Source organism: Oncorhynchus kisutch, linkage group LG13 (assembly GCF_002021735.2).
Source record: "Oncorhynchus kisutch isolate 150728-3 linkage group LG13, Okis_V2, whole genome shotgun sequence".
NCBI lineage: Eukaryota > Metazoa > Chordata > Actinopteri > Salmoniformes > Salmonidae > Oncorhynchus > Oncorhynchus kisutch.
Window position 1 is genome coordinate 17,303,254 of NC_034186.2, and position 21,259 is coordinate 17,324,512.

The 21,259-nt window shown below is 54.1% G+C and overlaps 1 protein-coding gene across 1 annotated transcript in view; it reads left to right on the plus strand.

Moving 5' to 3' along the window:
* Window positions 1–21,259, plus strand: part of zc3h3 (zinc finger CCCH-type containing 3) — an 85,570-nt gene that overhangs the window by 46,256 nt on the left and 18,055 nt on the right. Inside the window, exons 5-8 of the mRNA XM_031785699.1 lie at window positions 7,307–7,476; window positions 10,350–10,428; window positions 10,880–11,035; window positions 11,188–11,257. Coding sequence (XP_031641559.1) covers window positions 7,307–7,476; window positions 10,350–10,428; window positions 10,880–11,035; window positions 11,188–11,257 — 475 coding nt within the window. The remainder of the gene's footprint in view (window positions 1–7,306; window positions 7,477–10,349; window positions 10,429–10,879; window positions 11,036–11,187; window positions 11,258–21,259) is intronic.

Genomic DNA, 21,259 nt, shown 5'->3' on the forward strand with positions numbered 1-21,259 from the left:
CTATAGCAGAAATCACTCCACTATTTCCTGGTTGCTAAGATCTAATAGTTCGCCTAATTTCAGTTTATATGACAAAACAAGCAAGAATAGTGTAGAAAATCATTGTACCATTTAAACCGCTGTGAAATATTTTCCAGAACCAAAAATATTGTATTTTCAACTGTTTGAAGTTGGTGTACAAAACCAAACATAAAAAAACCAAACATTAAAAACGGGAAGCATAAAAATAGCACACATAGAACAGAACTACCACTTTTTAGACTTTCAATGAGAAAAACAGATCTTTCACATTTCTCTGTGAATTTTGTCCCGGCCTCTCTCTCTCCCGGGCCTCCTGGCCTCTCTCTCTCCCGGGCCTCCTGGCCTCTCTCCCTCCCGGACTCTCTCCCTCCCAGGCCTCCTGTACTCTCTCCCTCCCGGCCTCTCCCACCCGGGCCTCCCGGCCTCTTTCCCTCCTGGGCCTCCTGTACTCTCTCCCTCCCGGCCTCTCTCCGTTTCTCTCACTCCCGGTCTCTCTCACTCCCGGCCTCTCTCCGTCTCTCTCCCTCCCTGCCTCTCTCCGTCTCGCTCCATCCCGGCCTCTCTCCGTCTCGCTCCATCCCGGCCTCTCTCCGTCTCTCTCCCTCCCGGCCTCTCTCCGTCTCGCTCCCTCCCGGCCTCTCTCCGTCTCGCTCCCTCCCGGCCTCTCTCCGTCTCGCTCCCTCCCGGCCTCTCTCCGTCTCGCTCCCTCCCGGCCTCTCTCCGTCTCGCTCCCTCCCGGCATCTCTCCGTCTCGCTCCCTCCCGGCATCTCTCTGTCTCGCTCCCTCCCGGCATCTCTCCGTCTCTCTCCCTCCCGGACTCTCTCCGTCTCCGTCTCTCTCCCTCCCGGACTCTCTCCGTCTCTCTCCCTCCCGGACTCTCTCCGTCTCGCTCCCTCCCGGCCTCTCTCCGTCTCGCTCCCTCCCGGCCTCTCTCCGTCTCGCTCCCTCCCGGCCTCTCTCCGTCTCGCTCCCTCCCGGCCTCTCTCCGTCTCGCTCCCTCCCGGCCTCTCTCCGTCTCGCTCCCTCCCGGCCTCTCTCCGTCTCGCTCCCTCCCGGCATCTCTCCGTCTCGCTCCCTCCCGGCATCTCTCCGTCTCTCTCCCTCCCGGCATCTCTCCGTCTCGCTCCCTCCCGGACTCTCTCCTCTCTCTCCCCCGGACTCTCTCCGTCTCTCTCCCTCCCGGACTCTCTCCGTCTCTCTCCCTCCCGGACTCTCTCCGTCTCTCTCCCCTCCTCCCGGACTCTCTCCCCCGTCTCTCTCCCTCCCGGACTCTCTCCGTCTCTCTCCCTCCCGGACTCTCTCCGTCTCTCTCCCTCCCGGCCTCTCTCCGTCTCGCTCCCTCCCGGCCTCTCTCCGTCTCGCTCCCCTCCCGGCCTCTCTCCGTCTCGCTCCCTCCCGGCCTCTCTCCGTCTCGCTCCCCTCCCGGCATGCTCTCCGTCTCGCTCCCCTCCCGGCATCTCTCCGTCTCGCTCCCTCCGGCATCTCTCCGTCTCTCTCCCTCCCGGACTCTCTCCGTCTCCGTCTCTCTCCCTCCCGGACTCTCTCGTCCTTCCTCCGGTCTCTCCGTCTCTCTCCCTCCCGGACTCTCTCCGTCTCTCTTCCCTCCCGGACTCTCTCTCCGTCTCTCTCCCTCCCGGACTCTCTCTCCGTCTCTCTCCCTCCCGACTCTCTCCGTCTCTCTCCCTCCCGGACTCTCTCCGTCTCTCTCCCTCCCGGACTCTCTCCGTCTCTCTCCCTCCCGGACTCTCTCCGTCTCTCTCCCTCCCGGACTCTCTCCGTCTCTCTCCCTCCCGGACTCTCTCCGTCTCTCTCCCTCCCGGACTCTCTCCGTCTCTCTCCCTCCCGGACTCTCTCCGTCTCTCTCCCTCCCGGACTCTCTCCGTCTCTCTCCCTCCCGGACCTCTCCGTCTCTCGTCTCTCCTCCCGGCTCTCTCCGTCTCTCTCCCTCCCGACTCTCTCCGTCTCTCTCCCTCCCGGACTCTCTCCGTCTCTCTCCCTCCCGGACTCTCTCCGTCCTCTCTCTCCCTCCCGGACTCTCTCCGTCTCTCTCCCTCCCGGACTCTCTCCGTCTCTCTCCCCTCCCGGACTCTCTCCGTCTCTCTCCTCCCGACTCTCTCCGTCTCTCTCCCTCCCGGACTCTCTCCGTCTCTCTCCCTCCCGGACTCTCTCTCCGTCTCTCTCCCTCCCGGACTCTCTCCGTCTCTCTCCCTCCCGGACTCTCTCCGTCTCTCTCCCTCCCGGACTCTCTCCCGTCTCTCTCCCTCCCGGACTCTCTCCGTCTCTCTCCCTCCCGGACTCTCTCCGTCTCTCTCCCTCCCGGACTCTCTCCCGTCTCTCTCCCTCCCGGACTCTCTCCGTCTCCTCCCTCCCGGACTCTCTCCGTCTCCTCTCCCTCCCGGACTCTCTCCGTCTCTCTCCCTTCCCGGACTCTTCCTTCCTCTCTCCTCGGACTCCTTCCTCGTCTCTCTCCTCCGGACTCTCCCTGTCTCCCTCCCTCCCGGACTCTCTCCCTCCCGGACTCTCTCCGTCTCTCTCACTCCCGGACTCTCTCCGTCTCTCTCCCTCCGGACTCTCTCCGTCTTCTCCCTCCCGGACTCTCTCCGTCTCTCTCCCTCCCGGACTCTCTCCGTCTCTCTCCCTCCCGGCCTCTCTCCGTCTCGCTCCCTCCCGGCCTCTCTCCGTCTCGCTCCCTCCCGGCCTCTCTCCGTCTCGCTCCCCTCCCGGCCTCTCTCCGTCTCGCTCCCTCCCGGCAATCTCTCCGTCTCGCTCCCTCCCGGCATCTCTCCGTCTCGCTCCCTCCCGGCATCTCTCCGTTCTCTCTCCCTCCCGGACTCTCTCCGTCTCCGTCTCTCTCCCTCCCGGACTCTCTCCGTTCTCTCTCCCTCCCGGACTCTCTCCGTCTCTCTCCCTCCCGGACTCTCTCCGTCTCTCTCCCTCCCGGACTCTCTCCGTCTCTCTCCCTCCCGGACTCTCTCCGTCTCTCTCCCTCCCGGACTCTCTCCGTCTCTCTCCCTCCCGGACTCTCTCCGTCTCTCTCCCTCCCGGACTCTCTCCGTCTCTCTCCCTCCCGGCATCTCTCCGTCTCTCTCCCTCCCGGACTCTCTCCGTCTCTCTCCCTCCCGGACTCTCTCCGTCTCTCTCCCTCCCGGACTCTCTCCGTCTCTCTCCCTCCCGGACTCTCTCCGTCTCTCTCCCTCCCGGACTCTCTCCGTCTCTCTCCCTCCCGGACTCTCTCCGTCTCTCTCCCTCCCGGACTCTCTCCGTCTCTCTCCCTCCCGGACTCTCTCCGTCTCTCTCCCTCCCGGACTCTCTCCGTCTCTCTCCCTCCCGGACTCTCTCCGTCTCTCTCCCTCCCGGACTCTCTCCGTCTCTCTCCTCCCGGACTCTCTCCGTCTCTCTCCCTCCCGGACTCTCTCCGTCTCTCTCCCTCCCGGACTCTCTCCGTCTCTCTCCCTCCCGGACTCTCTCCGTCTCTCTCCCTCCCGGACTCTCTCCGTCTCTCTCCCTCCCGGACTCTCTCCGTCTCTCTCCCTCCCGGACTCTCTCCGTCTCTCTCCCTCCCGGACTCTCTCCGTCTCTCTCCCTCCCGGACTCTCTCCGTCTCTCTCCCTCCCGGACTCTCTCCGTCTCTCTCCCTCCCGGACTCTCTCCGTCTCTCTCCCTCCCGGACTCTCTCCGTCTCTCTCCCTCCCGGACTCTCTCCGTCTCTCTCCCTCCCGGACTCTCTCCGTCTCTCTCCCTCCCGGACTCTCTCCGTCTCTCTCCCTCCCGGACTCTCTCCGTCTCTCTCCTTCCCGGACTCTCTCCGTCTCTCTCCCTCCCGGACTCTCCCTGTCTCTCTCCCTCCCGGACTCTCTCCCTCCCGGACTCTCTCCCTCCCGGACTCTCTCCCTCCCGGCTTCTCTCCCTCCCGGCTTCTCTCCCTCCCGGCTTCTCTCCCTCCCGGCTTCTCTCCCTCCCGGCTTCTCTCCCTCCCGGCTTCTCTCCCTCCCGGCCTCTCTCCCTCCCGGCCTCTCTCCCTCCCGGCCTCTCTCCCTCCCCGTCTCTCTCCCTCCCCGTCTCTCTCCCTCCCCGTCTCTCTCCCTCCCCGTCTCTCTCCCTCCCCGTCTCTCTCCCTCCCCGTCTCTCTCCCTCCCCGTCTCTCTCCCTCCCGGCCTCTCTCCGTCTCTCTCACTCCCTTCCATCCTCCTTCCCTCTCTCCTCATCTTTCTCATTAATAGGGAGATTACATGGTGATAGTAGGGGTGGTGTATAGAAGTTAATATGGTCCCACAGAGACTGTTATCAGTAATGATGTTGTGCTGGAGGGGGGGGAACTCATTCAGACAGCTGCCTACCTCAAATTACACTCAATTACATGCAAACACACACACGCATACACACACGCATACACACAAACACACACACACGCACGCATACACACAAACACACACGCATGCATACACACACACACACGCATGCATACACACACACTCACGCATGCATACACACGCATGCATACACACACGCATGCATATACACACGCACGCACGCATACACACAAACACACACGCATGCACGCATACACACAAACACACGCATGCATACACACACACACGCACGCATACACACAAACACACACGCATGCATACACACACACACGCACGCATACACACAAACGCACGCACGCACGCATACACACAAACACACACGCATGCATACACACAAACACACACGCATGCATACACACAAACACACACGCATGCACGCATACACACAAACACACTCATGCAAATGAGAACTTGTTCTCAACTAGCCTACCTGGTTAAATAAAGGTGTTCTCAACTAGCCTACCTGGTTAAATAAAGGTGTTCTCAACTAGCCTACCTGGTTAAATAAAGGTGTTCTCAACTAGCCTACCTGGTTAAATAAAGGTGTTCTCAACTAGCCTACCTGGTTAAATAAAGGTGAAATAAATAAAAAATAAAAATAAAAATACACACAAACACACTCATGCAGACACTCTTGTATAGGCTATAGACACACACATTCTCTCATACTGTATGAACACACGCGCACACGCACATTTACTCATACACACTCAACCACACACTTCCACACACTGACATTTCCCCCAATGCTCCCTCACCCCTCCCTTATCCTGCACCATGTGTCAGGGTTAACTGCTGTCTATGTTAAGTGTTCATGTCATATCCACATTAACCTCCACGATGGCTCCCCTGGCTGTGGGGCCCTGCTAAAGCCTCCCTGGGAGCCAGTCACTGCTCCTATATTAGCCACCATTACGACTCCCTTGGCTCCAGTTGCCCTGTGTAGGGCACACACTGATCTTGTATTTGTGAAACTGAGTGTCTCTGCTGGTGAGTTATGGCCCGGTGTGGTAGAGGGAGAAAGGGAGCTAACTGAGGATCTGTGATGTACCTTCTTTCTTTTCTCTGCTACACGCAGACTCCCCACTGCATGGACCTGTCATTGTGTGACCATTGTTTTGGTTGTGTGTGTGTGTCCTTGTCTCTGAGTGTGTAGTGTAGAGCTAGTTGTAGTGTGTGTGTGTGTGGGTCCCCTCTCTGTTCGCTGTAATGGGAGTCAGGAACTCTGGCTCCAAACACATTTCCAGCCCATTTGAAGTCCAGCAGTAAATTATGACCTGCGCCATGCACACCAGCCCCAATCCCACCCAAACACAAGTGACAGGCCAGTGCAATTTATCCCCATAACCCCTGCCTCCAACATCACACACACACACACACACACACACACACACACACACACACACACACACACACACACACACACACACACACACACACACAGATGCACACACCATTTTAAACACACACGCACACACCATTTTAAACACACACATAGCACCAAGGGGGACTTGCTTAGAGTTTAGATGCCGTTGTGTGAATATATATTTGAGTGCATTCTTTAGGCTGGTGCGTGCGCGACGGTGCGTGTGACTAGGACTCTGTGTGTGTGTGTCTGTTGGGCACCATGCGTTGCTTTGGGACCTGGGCAGCCCTCCCTGCTCTGGCCTCCTACCTATTATCTCATTGATTTCCTCCTCTTTTCAATTCTCTCCATTTCCACACTGCCGTCCTTTCCATTAGGGCAGCAATTTAACAGAGTGCTGTGACACGGGAGAGAAGGAGGAGGGAAAGAGGGAGGGAGGGTTAGACTGGGAGGCATGAAGAGAGAGGGGGAGATGAGGAGGTAGACGAGGGGAGATATCGTGGAAGAGACAGGCCGAGAGAAAAGGGGTGGAGGTATGGTGGGGCAGTGAGCATATTACCAGCGCAGTATCATTCAACTCCTAACTACTTTGTGGTTAACCTGAATGGGTCTTTTGGCCCAAGTACTTTATTCCCCAGCAGTTCTCCTAAAGATCCAAGTACTGCGTTCCCCAGCAGTTCTCCTAAAGATCCAAGTACTTTGTTCCCCAGCAGTTCTCCTAAAGATCCAAGTATTGTGTTCCCCAGCAGTTCTCCTAAAGATCCAAGTATTGTGTTCCCCAGCAGTTCTCCTAAAGATCCAAGTATTGTGTTCCCCAGCAGTTCTCCTAAAGATCCAAGTATTGTGTTCCCCAGCAGTTCTCCTGAAGATCCAAGTATTGTGTTCCCCAGCAGTTCTCCTGAAGATCCAAGTACTTTATTCCCCAGCAGTTCTCCTAAAGATCCAAGTACTTTATTCCCCAGCAGTTCTCCTAAAGAACCAAGTACTTTATTCCCCAGCAGTTCTCCTGAAGATCCAAGTACTTTATTCCCCAGCAGTTCTCCTAAAGATCCAAGTACTTTATTCCCCAGCAGTTCTCCTAAAGAACCAAGTACTTTATTCCCCAGCAGTTCTCCTAAAGAACCAAGTACTTTATTCCCCAGCAGTTCTCCTAAAGATCCAAGTACTTTATTCCCTAGCAGTTCTCCTAAAGAACCAAGTACTTTATTCCCCAGCAGTTCTCCTAAAGAACCAAGTACTTTATTCCCCAGTAGTTCTCCTGAAGATCCAAGTACTTTATTCCCCAGCAGTTCTCCTAAAGAGCCAAGTACTTTATTCCCCAGCAGTTCTCCTAATGCTCCAAGTAATTTATTACCCAGCAGTTCTCCTAATGCTCCAAGTACTGTGTTCCCCAGGAATTATCCTAGAATACTTCATTCACACCTCAGTTTCCTCCCATAGAAGTACCATCCCAAAACCTGGAATTGTGAAACTTTTTAAACAAGATGTTCTGTGTATTCCTACTTCACTTTACTAACTCTTTGCCAATCTCTCCCTCTCTACACCCAGGACTGTACTCCAGAGCCGTCTGCGTCCCCCGGGACAGGACAGGCACCCCACAGCCCAGCACTGGAGAGGTAGAGGGAGGAGCATGCGCTGGATCGGTGGCACCCTCTACAGCGTCTCAGCCAATAAGCTGTCCCGCACCATGACAGCCAGTGCACCAATCAACAGAACAAGTACTATACACACCTTACAAATACACTGTGCCAATCATTGTAGGCCCGGTGGCACTACGCTAGGCCCGGTGGCACTACGCTAGGCCCGGTGGCACTACGCTAGGCCCGGTGGCACTACGCTAGGCCCGTTGGCACGACGCTAGGCCCGGTGGCACGACGCTAGGCCTGGCCCGGTGGCACGACGCTAGGCCTGGCCCGGTGGCACGACGCTAGGCCTGGCCCGGTGGCACGACGCTAGGCCTGGCCCGGTGGCACGACGCCAGGCCTGGCCCGGTGGCACGACGCTAGGCCAGGCCCGGTGGCACGACGCTAGGCCAGGCCCGGTGGCACGACGCTAGGCTAGGCCTTGTGGCACTACGCTAGGCTAGGCCCGGTGGCACTACGCTAGGCTAGGCCCGGTGGCACTACGCTAGGCTAGGCCCGGTGGCACTACGCTAGGCTAGGCCCGGTGGCACGACGCTAGGCTAGGCCCGGTGGCACGACGCTAGGCTAGGCCCGGTGTCACTACGCTAGGCTAGGCCCGGTGGCACTACGCTAGGCTAGGCCCGGTGGCACGACGCTAGGCTAGGCCCGGTGGCACGACGCTAGGCCTGGCCCGGTGGCACTACGCTAGGCTAGGCCCGGTGTCACTACGCTAGGCTAGGCCCGGTGGCACTACGCTAGGCCCGGTGGCACTACGCTAGGCCCGGTGGCACTACGCTAGGCCCGGTGGCACTACGCTAGACCTGGCCCGGTGGCACTACGCTAGACCTGGCCCGGTGGCACTACGCTAGGCTAGGCCCGGTGTCACTACGCTACGCTAGGCCTGGCCCGGTGGCGCTACGCTAGGCCTGGCCCGGTGGCGCTACGCTAGGCCTGGCCCGGTGGCACTACGCTAGGCCTGGCCCGGTGGCACTACGCTAGGCCCGGTGGCACTACGCTAGGCCCGGTTGCACTACGCTAGGCTAGTCCCGGTGACACTACGCTAGGCTAGGCCCGGTGACACTACACTAGGCTAGTCCCGGTGACACTACGCTAGGCTAGGCCCGGTGGCACCTAGCGTAGTGTCACCTGGTGGCACTACGCCTAGTATGAGTGCAGAAGCGTGTAGTGGTTAAAAATCGTCTGTCCTCGGTTGCAACACTCACTAACGAGTTCCAAACTGCCTCTGGAAGCAACGTCAGCACAATAACTATTTGTCAGGAGCTTCATGAACTGGGTTTCCATGGCCCAGCAGCCGCACACAAGCCTAAGATCACCATGTGCAATGCCAAGCGTCAGTTGTAGGGGTGTAAAGCTCGCCGCCAATTGACTCTGCAGCAGTGGAAACACGTTCTCATTGGTGATGAATCCCACTTCACCATCTGGAGTCCAATGGATGAATCTGGGTTTGGTGGATAACAGGAGAATGCTACCTGCCCCAATGCATAGTGCCTACTGTAAAGTTTGGTGGAGGAGGAATAATGGTCTGGGCTGTTATTCATGATTCGGGCTAGGCCTCTTAGTTCCAGTGAAGGGAAATCTTAACGCTACTCCATACAATGACATTCTATATGATTCTGTGCTTCCAACTTTGTGGCAACAGTTTGGAGAAGGCCCTTTCCTGTTTCTGCGTGACAAATCCCCTGTGCACAAGTGACGTCCATACAGAAATGGTTTGTCGAGATCGGTGTGGAAGAACTTGATTGGCCTGCACAGAGCCCCTGACCTCAACCTAATCGAATAGCTTTGTGATTATTTGGAACGCCGACTGTGAGCCAGGCCTAGCTCTTGTGGCTGAATGGAAGCTAGTCCACTCAGCAATGTTCCAACATCTAGTGGAAAGCCTTCCCAGAAGAGTGGAGACTTTTAGAGCAGCATAGGTGGAACCAACTCCATATTAATACCCATGATTTTGGAATGAGATGTTCGACAAGCAGGTGTCCACATACTTTTGGTTATGTAGTGTATGAGATGTGTTGTGTGTTAGCCATCTGAAATAATAAAGCTGTAATCTGTCACTGGGACAGGAGGGAGGGGCTGCTGGGAGGGAAACGACACAGATTAAACCCAGACCTGAGCTGCTCGCTCCCTCCTTCTCGCTCGCGCTCGCTGGCTGTCTCTGTCTCTCTCTGTCAAAACCTGTGGCTGGAATTGGAGTTCCGTTCTGTTCCCACAGCTTGTGACTCGCCTCTTGATAAACACACATACACACAGACATTCCAGCATGGTCTGAACACGCCTTCAGTGTCCACCACCATGATTTGAGATCTCACCAGTCCAGTTAGCTGAGATTACACTCCTCTTCTGGTCCTGATCTTCTTGGCACTGATCTTCTTGGCACTGATCTTCTTGGCACTATGAATGCCTCCCGTCAGAGTGCCAAGATCACATACTGATGAGGAGGATATCTCTTACACCTGAAATGTTCCAAAATTAGAGACTTGGATAAGTGTCAAGCCTCCTTACCTTACCCCATCTCTCTTACACCATATCTTGTTCCCGCCCTCCCTCCTTCCAAAACTAGAGGCTTGGATAGGTACCAGGCCTCCGTAGCTTTCCCCCTCTCTCATTCACTCCCCTCCTGTACCCCATCTGTCCCATGTTCTCAGACTGTACTGGATGTCACGTTTGGCTTCGGCTGCCAGGCTTCAGCTGGTGCTGGCCCCATCTCACCACACAGACGAGCTAGATAGATAGCCGTCAGGTCATTGCAGCCTATCTGCCTGCGTGGGCACACAGTGTGCAGCCCCAGTGCTGAGTACACACACACATGCATGGACAGGCACACACACAAAATGTGTCAGTCACAGTGGTGTATTAATAACTCCATTTGACCCAATTTGAGTTGGTTATGTTTTGGTCTTTATAAAGGCTGTCTTTTCTCTGATTCCATTGTCTATTTTCCCGAACAGTGAGATGGTCTAATCCACAGGAGATTTCCCCCACCTCGAGTACTTTCTTCCGGCCATCCAGCACACGTTTTGTGGCCAGGTAGGCACTTTAGTACACACACACAGCTGCTACAAGTATTATGATTGCTAAATATTGCACAATAGAAAAACCACTTGCTCCCTCCCTTCCCCAGAACATGTGTAAATCCTGGACTATGAATTGTGCCTTCATGTATTATACTGATGCTAACATGTTTATTATATTCTACTGAGACATTTATTTTATGTTCTTATTCTTATCTTTTATCATTTCTTATTGTTGTTGGCTTGTGGAGAATGAACCTGCAAGTAAGCATTTGGTTGGATGGTGTATACCAGTGGTCACCAACCTTTTCTGAGTCAAGATCACTTTTCTGAGTCAAGATCACTTTTCTGAGTCAAGATCACTTTTCTGAGTCAAGATCACTATTCTGAGTCAAAATGCAAGCCGAGATCTACCGCTCTGATCTGTTTGTAACATGACAGTTGATTGTGTGTGTTCTGTCCCCCAGTCGTGCGGTTCAGAGGAGTCTAGCCATCATCAGACACGCTCGTCAGAAGAAGACCCAGAAACAGTACTGCATGTACTTCAACCGCTTTGGAAAGTGTAACCGTGGCAACACCTGCCCCTATATCCATGATCCTGATAAGGTTGCCGTCTGTACCAGGTAAAACACACCTAGAAACAACCATGTACAGCTGTGTTGGCTCTGTGATTGGCTGCTCTGTACCAGGTAACACACACCTAAAAACAACCATGTACAGCTGTGTTGGCTCTCTGATTGGCCGCTCTATGACCTGAAGACTCTTCCCATTGCAGGTTCGTGAGGGGTACATGTAAGCAGACGGATGGGACCTGTCCATTCTCACACAAGGTGGCCAAGGAGAAGGTGAAACTGGACACACTACACACACACACACACAATAATCCTTGAGAAGGTGAGAATATGTGAAACGTCAATGTCTCCCTCACACCAGCTGGGTTGGAGTGTACTACTGTAGTTAGACAGTTAACATTTGGCCCCGTCAGTTACATAACCAGGAAGATTACAGAACGGGAATTGAATTAGGACCGGCTGTTAGTTATGGCTGATAGAAGAGGAGCTGCATAGAGTTATGGCTGGTAGAAGAGGGGCTGTATAGAGTTATGGCTGGTAGAAGAGGGGCTGTATAGAGTTATGGCTGGTAGAAGAGGGGCTGTATAGAGTTATGGCTGGTAGAAGAGGGGCTGTATAGAGTTATGGCTGGTAGAAGAGGGGCTGTATAGAGTTATGACTGGTAGAAGAGGGGCTGTATAGAGTTATGGCTGGTGGAAGAGGGGCTGTATAGAGTTATGGCTGGTAGAAGAGGGGCTGTATAGAGTTATGACTGGTAGAAGAGGGGCTGTATAGAGTTATGGCTGGTAGAAGAGGGGCTGTATAGAGTTATGGCTGGTAGAAGAGGGGCTGTACAGAGTTATGGCTGGTAGAAGAGGGGCTGTATAGAGTTATGGCTGGTAGAAGAGGGGCTGTATAGAGTTATGGCTGGTAGAAGAGGGGCTGTATAGAGTTATGGCTGGTAGAAGAGGGGCTGTATAGAGTTATGGCTGGTAGAAGAGGGGCTGTATAGAGTTATGGCTGGTAGAAGAGGGGCTGTATAGAGTTATGGCTGGTAGAAGAGGGGCTGTATAGAGTTATGGCTGGTAGAAGAGGGGCTGTATAGAGTTATGGCTGGTAGAAGAGGGGCTGTATAGAGTTATGGCTGGTAGAAGAGGGGCTGTATAGAGTTATGGCTGGTAGAAGAGGGGCTGTATAGAGTTATGGCTGGTAGAAGAGGGGCTGTATAGAGTTATGGCTGGTAGAAGAGGGGCTGTATAGAGTTATGGCTGGTAGAAGAGGGGCTGTATAGAGTTATGGCTGGTAGAAGAAGAGCTGTATAGAGTAGAGTTATGGCTGGTAGAAGAGGGGCTGTATAGAGTTATGGCTGGTAGAAGAGGGGCTGTATAGAGTTATGGCTTGTAGAAGAGGGGCTGTATAGAGTTATGGCTGGTAGAAGAAGAGCTGTATAGAGTAGAGTTATGGCTGGTAGAAGAGGGGCTGTATAGAGTTATGGCTGGTAGAAGAGGGGCTGTATAGAGTTATGGCTGGTAGAAGAAGAGCTGTATAGAGTTATGGCTGGTCGAAGAAGAGCTGTGTAGAGTTATGGCTGGTAGAAGAAGAGCTGTATAGAGTAGAGTTATGGCTGGTAGAAGAGGGCTGTATAGAGTAGAGTTATGGCTGGTAGAAGAGGTGCTTTATAGAGTAGAGTTATGGCTGGTAGAAGAAGAGCTGTATAGAGTAGAGTTATGGCTGGTAGAAGAAGAGCTGTATAGAGTAGAGTTATGGCTGGTAGAAGAGGGGCTGTATAGAGTTATGGCTGGTAGAAGAAGAGCTGTATAGAGTAGAGTTATGGCTGGTAGAAGAGGGGCTGTATAGAGTTATGGCTGGTAGAAGAGGGGCTGTATAGAGTTATGGCTTGTAGAAGAGGGGCTGTATAGAGTTATGGCTGGTAGAAGAAGAGCTGTATAGAGTAGAGTTATGGCTGGTAGAAGAGGGGCTGTATAGAGTTATGGCTGGTAGAAGAGGGGCTGTATAGAGTTATGGCTGGTAGAAGAAGAGCTGTATAGAGTTATGGCTGGTCGAAGAAGAGCTGTGTAGAGTTATGGCTGGTAGAAGAAGAGCTGTATAGAGTAGAGTTATGGCTGGTAGAAGAGGGGCTGTATAGAGTAGAGTTATGGCTGGTAGAAGAGGTGCTTTATAGAGTAGAGTTATGGCTGGTAGAAGAAGAGCTGTATAGAGTAGAGTTATGGCTGGTAGAAGAGGTGCTTTATAGAGTAGAGTTATGGCTGGTAGAAGAGGTGCTTTATAGAGTAGAGTTATGGCTGGTAGAAGAAGAGCTGTATAGAGTAGAGTTATGGCTGGTAGAAGAGGGGCTGTATAGAGTTATGGCTGGTAGAAGAAGAGCTGTATAGAGTAGAGTTATGGCTGGTAGAAGAGGGGCTGTATAGAGTTATGGCTGGTAGAAGAGGGGCTGTATAGAGTTATGGCTGGTAGAAGAAGAGCTGTATAGAGTTATGGCTGGTAGAAGAAGGGCTGTATAGAGTAGAGTTATGGCTGGTAGAAGAGGTGCTTTATAGAGTAGAGTTATGGCTGGTAGAAAAAGAGCTGTATAGAGTAGAGTTATGGCTGGTAGAAGAGGGGCTGTATAGAGTAGAGTTATGGCTGGTAGAAGAGGTGCTTTATAGAGTAGAGTTATGGCTGGTAGAAGAGGTGCTTTATAGAGTAGAGTTATGGCTGGTAGAAGAGGGGCTGTATAGAGTTATGGCTGGTAGAAGAAGAGCTGTATAGAGTAGAGTTATGGCTGGTAGAAGAGGTGCTTTATAGAGTAGAGTTATGGCTGGTAGAAGAAGAGCTGTATAGAGTAGAGTTATGGCTGGTAGAAGAGGGGCTGTATAGAGTAGAGTTATGGCTGGTAGAAGAGGTGCTTTATAGAGTAGAGTTATGGCTGGTAGAAGAGGTGCTTTATAGAGTAGAGTTATGGCTGGTAGAAGAAGAGCTGTATAGAGTAGAGTTATGGCTGGTAGAAGAGGGGCTGTATAGAGTTATGGCTGGTAGAAGAAGAGCTGTATAGAGTAGAGTTATGGCTGGTAGAAGAAGAGCTGTATAGAGTAGAGTTATGGCTGGTAGAAGAGGGGCTGTATAGAGTAGAGTTATGGCTGGTAGAAGAGGGGCTGTATAGAGTAGAGTTATGGCTGGTAGAAGAAGAGCTGTATAGAGTTATGGCTGGTAGAAGAGCGGCTGTATAGAGTTATGGCTGGTAGAAGAGGGGCTGTATAGAGTTATGGCTGGTAGAAGAAGAGCTGTATAGAGTTATGGCTGGTAGAAGAGGGGATGTATAGAGTTCTGGCTGGTAGAAGAAGAGCTGAATAGAGTTATGGCTGGTAGAAGAAGAGCTGTATAGAGTTATGGCTGGTAGAAGAAGAGCTGTATAGTTATGGCTGGTAGAAGATGGGCTGTATAGAGATATGACTGGTAGAAGAGGAGCTGTATAGAGATATGGCTGGTAGAAGAGGGGCTGTATAGAGTTATGGCTGGTGGAAGAAGAGCTGTATAGAGTAGAGTTATGGCTGGTAGAAGAGGGGCTGTATAGAGTTATGGCTGGTAGAAGAAGAGCTGTATAGAGTTATGGCTGGTAGAAGAAGAGCTGTATAGAGTTATGGCTGGTAGAAGAGGGGCTGAATAGAGTTATGGCTGGTAGAAGAGGTGCTTTATAGAGATACAGCTTAGAGTCATGTTCACACTATTGGCACAGCTCCTGTCTCTGTGCTCCCACTGGCAGTATTGAGATACAAATATACACACGCTATACACACTGGCAGTATACACACCGAGAGCCACTCAGACACGTGACCTGATTCTGGGGTAAGGGTTACGTGTTGAGAAGGGGGTACGGGGCGATGGCGCTATCATGACCAAAATGGTGATCCCTGTCCAGGGTTTCAGATGTCCCAATATGGTTCACACCTTAGCATGTAACACCTTAAAAGGCAAGGGTACACAACCCCCTAACTAACTAGACCACACACACACACACACACACACACACACGTGCACACAGACGGTTACACATGCCCATATGTTCACAGTCAGTCACACACACCCATTACTCTTGTGAAAGGCCTGAGACAAACGCACCTGAACTGGATCCATCTCAAATAGGTCAGCAGTTAAAAGTAGGACACCTGCTCGTTTCAAAACAGTTTGATTTGGTTCCTAATGTTCTAGCCGTGTCTGAATCCTGGCTTAGGAAGACCACCAAAAATTCTGATATCTTCATCCCTAACTACAACATTTTCAGACAAGATAGAACGGCCAAAGGGGGCGGTGTTGCAATCTACTGCAGAGATAGCCGGCAAAGTTCTGTCCTACTTGCCAGGCCTGTACCTAAACAATTTAAAATTCTACTTTTAAAATCCACCTCTCTAAAAACAAGTCTCTCACCGTTGCCGCCTGCTACAGACCACCCTCTGCCCCAGCTGTGCTCTGGACACCATATGTGAACTGATTGCCCCCCATCTATCCCCAGCCATCCTACAGTCTAAGCTTGATGCCCTCAATCTCACACAAATTATCAATGGTACCTACCAGGTACCACCCCAAAGCTGTAAACACGGGCACCCTCATAGATATCATCCTAACCAACTTGCCCTCTAAATACACCTCTGCTGTTTTCAACCAAGATCTCAGCGATCACTTCCTCATTGCCTGCATCCGTAATGGGTCAGCGGTCAAACGACCTCCACTCATCACTATCAAACGCTCCCTGAAACACTTCAGCGAGCAGGCCTTTCTAATCGACCTGGCCCGGGTATCCTGGAAGCATATTGACCTCATCCCGTCAGTAGAGGATGCCTGGTTATTTTTTTTAAATGCCTTCCTCACCATCTTAAATAAGCATGCTCCATTCAAGAAATGTTGAACCAAGAACAGATATAGCCCTTGGTTCACTCCAGACCTGACTGCCTTTAACCAACACAAAAACATCATATGGCGTTCTGCATTAGCATCGAACAGCCCCTGTGATATGCAACTTTTCAGGGAAGCTAGAAACCAATATACACATGCAGTTAGAAAAGCCAAGGCTAGCTTTTTCAAGCAGAAATTTGCTTCCTGCAACACAAACTCAAAAAAGTTCTGGGACACTGTAAAGTCCATGGAGAATAAGTACACCTCCTCCCAGCTGCCCACTGCATTGAGGATAGGAAACTCTGTCACGACCGATAAATCTACTATAATTGAGAGTTTCAACAAGCATTTTTCTACGTCTGGCCATGCTTTCCACCTGGAAAGCCGAAGAGCCCTCGCTTGGAGATTGGCCTAGCATGGGCTAACTCCAGGCTAATTGGTGCTTGCTCCGGGACGGAAACGTTAGCCAGGAGTAGTCAACCCGAGTTGCGGTTAGCTAGCTGCGATAGGAATCCGGGGATATGGAGAGAAAAACAGGTCCGGTGTGCTCTGGTTTGAAACGCGTTGTGCGAACTGGCGAGAGCTTTCCGAGCTAAAGGTTAGCTGATTACCGCTAGCAGTGGGTAGCTGACTGATAGCTGGTAGCTAGTTAGCTAGCTAGCTTCAGTTGAGGGATTCCAATTAAGTAGAAATACTTTAGAAAAAAAGAGATCCACACCACATTGGGTGGGGCGGGTTGCCGGAGAGTATTTTGAAGTTGCGGTTTAGGAAAAATATTAAAAAGAATCAGAAGAAAAATATATAAAAGCATATATTTATACATAAGACATCTGACTGCTATGCCATCTTGGATATTCGGTTGTGTATGGCCCACAGCGCAGAATTAAGTAATGTAGTTGTTTTTTTATCAGAGTATAACTAGGCCAGTCCGTATAGGGCAGGGATCATCAACTAGATTCAGGTGCGGGCCAATTTGTTTTCTCTTGAGTGGAAAGGTGGGGGGGCATAATTACAAATCATTTCTAGACTGCAAATTGTCCTTCAGAAGCCCAAACAGATATGTTTTACTAAAACATAATAATTTCAAACCTTGCTTACATTTATTGACATGTCTCTCTATTACAGGGGAATAGATTTCCTGTTATGTTTACAATCTTTTATGTTCAGCAATGAAAATAAAATACAATTTACAGCTTTTTTTTAAATGTATTTATTTTTGCTCTGAAAACTTGGGGAGCCAAATAAAATCAACCATGGACGCCAGTTGGGGAATCCTGGTTCAGGGGAAAGGAAAGTGGTGACACTAAATAGGGAAAGATGTTTTCCTCTAGAAAAACAACCCACAGACAGGTGTCCAGTCCAGGCTCGCCATCCAACACACACACACAAAAAGACCAAGACATGCACGCACGCACACTCACACACATACACACAGTCAATCACACAGACCGAGACACACACGCACAGTCACATCCACACCCACCCACACACTGAGACACACACACACACACACGCAATTCTGTGCACCTGTGTCGGCTGTCATGCTGTGGTCCCAGAGTGCCTAGAGGCCAGCTGTCTGTTTATCTTACAGGGGCAGAGAAATTAAGGGGGAGTGGGGGGGGGGACTAGAGAGGTAGGGGTGAGTAGAGAGGTGGGGGTGGGGGGGAGTAGAGAGGTGGGGTAGGGGTGAGTAGAGAGGTGGGGGTGGGGGGGAGTAGAGAGATGGGTGGGAGTAGAGAGGTGGGGGGTAGGGGGGAGTAGAGAGGTGGGGGTGGGGGGGGAGTAGAGAGATGGGTGGGAGTAGAGAGGTGGGGGTAGGGGTGAGTAGAGAGGTGGGGGTAGGGGTGAGTAGAGAGGTGGGGGTAGGGATGAGTAGAGAGATGGGGTAGGGGTGAGTAGAGAGGTGGGGGTAGGGGTGAGTAGAGAGATGGGTGGGAGTAGAGAGGTGGGGGTAGGGGGGAGTAGAGAGGTGGGGGTGGGGGGGGAGTAGAGAGGGTGGGGGTAGGGGTGAGTAGAGAGGTGGGGGTAGGGATGAGTAGAGAGATGGGGTAGGGGTGAGTAGAGAGGTGGGGGTGAGTAGGAGAGGTGGGGGTAGGGGTGAGTAGAGAGGTGGGGGTAGGGGCGAGTAGAGAGGTGGGTGGGAGTAGAGAGGAGTGGGGGTAGGGGGGGGTAGAGAGGGTGAGGGGGTAAGTAGAGAGGGTGAAGCGGACGAGGTTCGGGATAGAGGGGAGCAGTGGTGTAAAGTTTTTGGGGGGCATCTGTACTTTACTATTTATATTTTGACAACTTCTACTTCGCTACATTCCTAAAGAAAATTATGTACTTTTTACTCCATACATTTTCCCAGACACCCAAAAGTGCATTTTGATCATCACTGAACATCCCTACTGCCTCTGATCTGGCAGACTCACGAAACACAAAGGCCTTGTTTGTAAATTATGTCTGAGTGTTGGAGTGTTCCCCTGGCTATCTGTAGATGGGAAGAAAGTGAATGGTGTCGTCTGGTTTGCTTAATATAAGGAGTTTGAAATGATGTATACTTTTAATTTTATTTTTGATACTTAAGTATATTTAAAACCTTACTTTTACTTAATTAGTATTGTATTGGGTGACTCACTTTTTCTTGAGTCATTTTCTATTAAGGTATCATTACTTAAACTCAAGTATGACAATTGGGTACTTTTTCCACCACTGGAGGGGAGTGGGGGGGTATCCATCTGAACTTTATCCTGGCGCTACTGGGGGCTGGGGATAGACGAGGAGCCCCAATCCTGTGCTCCTCACAAATAACACCCTGAAACTAGACCCACTGTACCCCCCACCTCTGCCCGTCCCAACCCCCCGTTCCCTGGCGACCGTACACACAGCCAGCACATAAACACATCATGATAGCTGGACAAGCTGCAGCCTGGATAAATATTTCTGTAGCAGTTAATTAGATAGAACTGATCCCATTCCAACAAGACGGCCTGGATTTCTCCTTCCTTTCCCCCTGGCCCTCTCCTTCCCTTCACCCCACCCTGGCTCTCTCCTTCCCCCTCACCCCACCCTGGCCCTCTCCTTCCCTTAACCCCACCCTGGCTCTCTCCTTCCCCCTCACCCCACCCTGGCCCTCTCCTTCCCCTCACCCCACCCTGGCCCTCTCCTTCCCTTAACCCCACCCTGGCTCTCTCCTTCCCCATCACCCCACCCTGGCCCTCTCCTTCCCCCTCACCCCACCCTGGCCCTCTCCTTCCCCTCAACCCACCCCGGCCCTCTCCTTCCCCTTCACCCCACCCCTCTCCTTCCCCTTCACCCCACCCCTCTCCTTCCCCCTCACCCCACCCTGGCCCTCTCCTCCCCCTTCACCCCACACTGGCCCTCTCCTCCCCCTTCACCCCACACTGGCCCTCTCCTCCCCCTTCACCCCACACTGGCCTTCTCCTTCCCCCTCACCCCACCCTGGCCCTCTCCTTCCCCTCACCCCACCCCGGCCCTCTCTTTCCCCTCACCGCACCCCGGCCCTCTCCTTCCCCTTCACCCCATCCCGGCCCTGTCCTTCCCCCTCACCTTTCCTTCCCCCTCACCCCACCCCGGCCCCCTCCTTCACCCCACCCCGGCCCTCTCCCTCCCCTTCACCCCACCCGGCCCTCTCCTTCCCCTCACCCCACCCCGGCCCTCTCCTTCCCCTCACCCCACCCCGGGCCTCTCCTTCCCCCTCACCTTTCCTTCCCCCTCACCCCATCCCGGCCCTCTCCTTCCCCTTCACCCCATCCCGGCCCTCTCCTTCCCCTTCACCCCACCCCGGCCCTCTCCTTCCCCTTCACCCCACCCCGGCCCTCTCCTTCCCCCTCACCCCACCCCGGCCCTCTCCTTCCCCTCACCCCATCCCGGCCCTCTCATTCACCCCACCCCGGCCCTCTCCTTCCCCCTCACCTTTCCTTCCCCCTCACCCCACCCCGGCCCTCTCCTTCCCCTCACCCCATCCCGGCCCTCTCCTTCCCCCTCACCTTTCCTTCCCCCTCACCCCACCCCGGCCCTCTCCTTCCCCTTCACCCCACCCCTCTCCTTCCCCTTCACCCCACCCTGGCCCTCTCCTTCCCTTCACCCCACCCTGGCCCTCTCCTTCCCCCTCACCCCACACTGGCCCTCTCCTCCCCCTTCACCCCACACTGGCCCTCTCCTTCCCCCTCACCCCACCCTGGCCCTCTCCTTCCCCTCACCCCACCCCGGCCCTCTCCTTCCCCTCACCGCACCCCGGCCCTCTCCTTCCCCTTCACCCCACCCCGGCCCTGTCCTTCCCCTCACCCCACCCCGGCCCTCTCCTTCCCCCTCACCTTTCCTTCCCCCTCACCCCATCCCGGCCCTCTCCTTCCCCCTCACCCCATCCCGGCCCTCTCCTTCCCCTCACCCCATCCCGGCCCTCTCCTTCCCCTTCACCCCACCCCACCCCGGCCCTCTCCTTCCCCCTCACCCCACCCCGGCCCTCTCCTTCCCCCTCACCCCACCCCGGCCCTCTCCTTCCCCTCACCCCACCCCGGCCCTCTCCTTCCCCTCACCCCACCCCGGCCCTCTCCTTCACCCCACCCCGGCCCTCTCCTTCACCCCACCCCGGCCCTTTCCTTCCCCCTCACTCCACCCCGGCCCTCTCCTTCCCCTTCACCTTTCCTTCCCCCTCACCCCACCCCGGCCCTCTCCTTCCCCTTCACCCCACCCCGGCCCTCTCCTTCCCCTTCACCCCACCCCGGCCCTCTCCTTCCCCTTCACCCCACCCCAGCCCTCTCCTTCCCCTCACCCCACCCCGGGCCTCTCCTTCCCTCCCCCTCACCTTTCCTTCCCCCTCACCCCATCCCGGCCCTCTCCTTCCCCTTCAACCCCACCCCACCCCGGCCCTCTCCGTCCCCCCACCCAGGCCCTCTCCTTCACACCCCACCCCGGCCCTCTCCTTCCCCCCTTCACCTTTCCATCCCCCTCACCCCACCCCGGCCCTCTCCTTCCCCTCACCCCATCCCGGCCCTCTCCTTCCCCCTCACCTTTCCTTCCCCCTCACCCCATCCCGGCCCTCTCCTTCCCTTCACACCCATCCCGGCCCTCTCCTTCCCCTTCACCCACCCCGGCCCTCTCCTTCCCCTCACCCACCCCGGCCCTCGCTCCCCTCACCCACCCCGGCCCTCTCATTCACCCCACCCCGGCCCTCTCCTTCCCCTCACCTTCCTTCCCCCTCACCCCACCCGGCCCTCTCCTTCCCCCTCACCCATCCCGGCCCTCCTTCCCCCTCACCTTTCCATCCCCCTCACCCCACCCGGCCCTCGTCCTTCCCTCACCATCCATCACCGGCCCGCTCTCTTCCCCCTCACCTTCCAGTCCCCCTCACCCCATCCCCGGGGGGGCCTTCCCTCTCTTCACCCCCCATCCCGGCCCTCTCCTTCC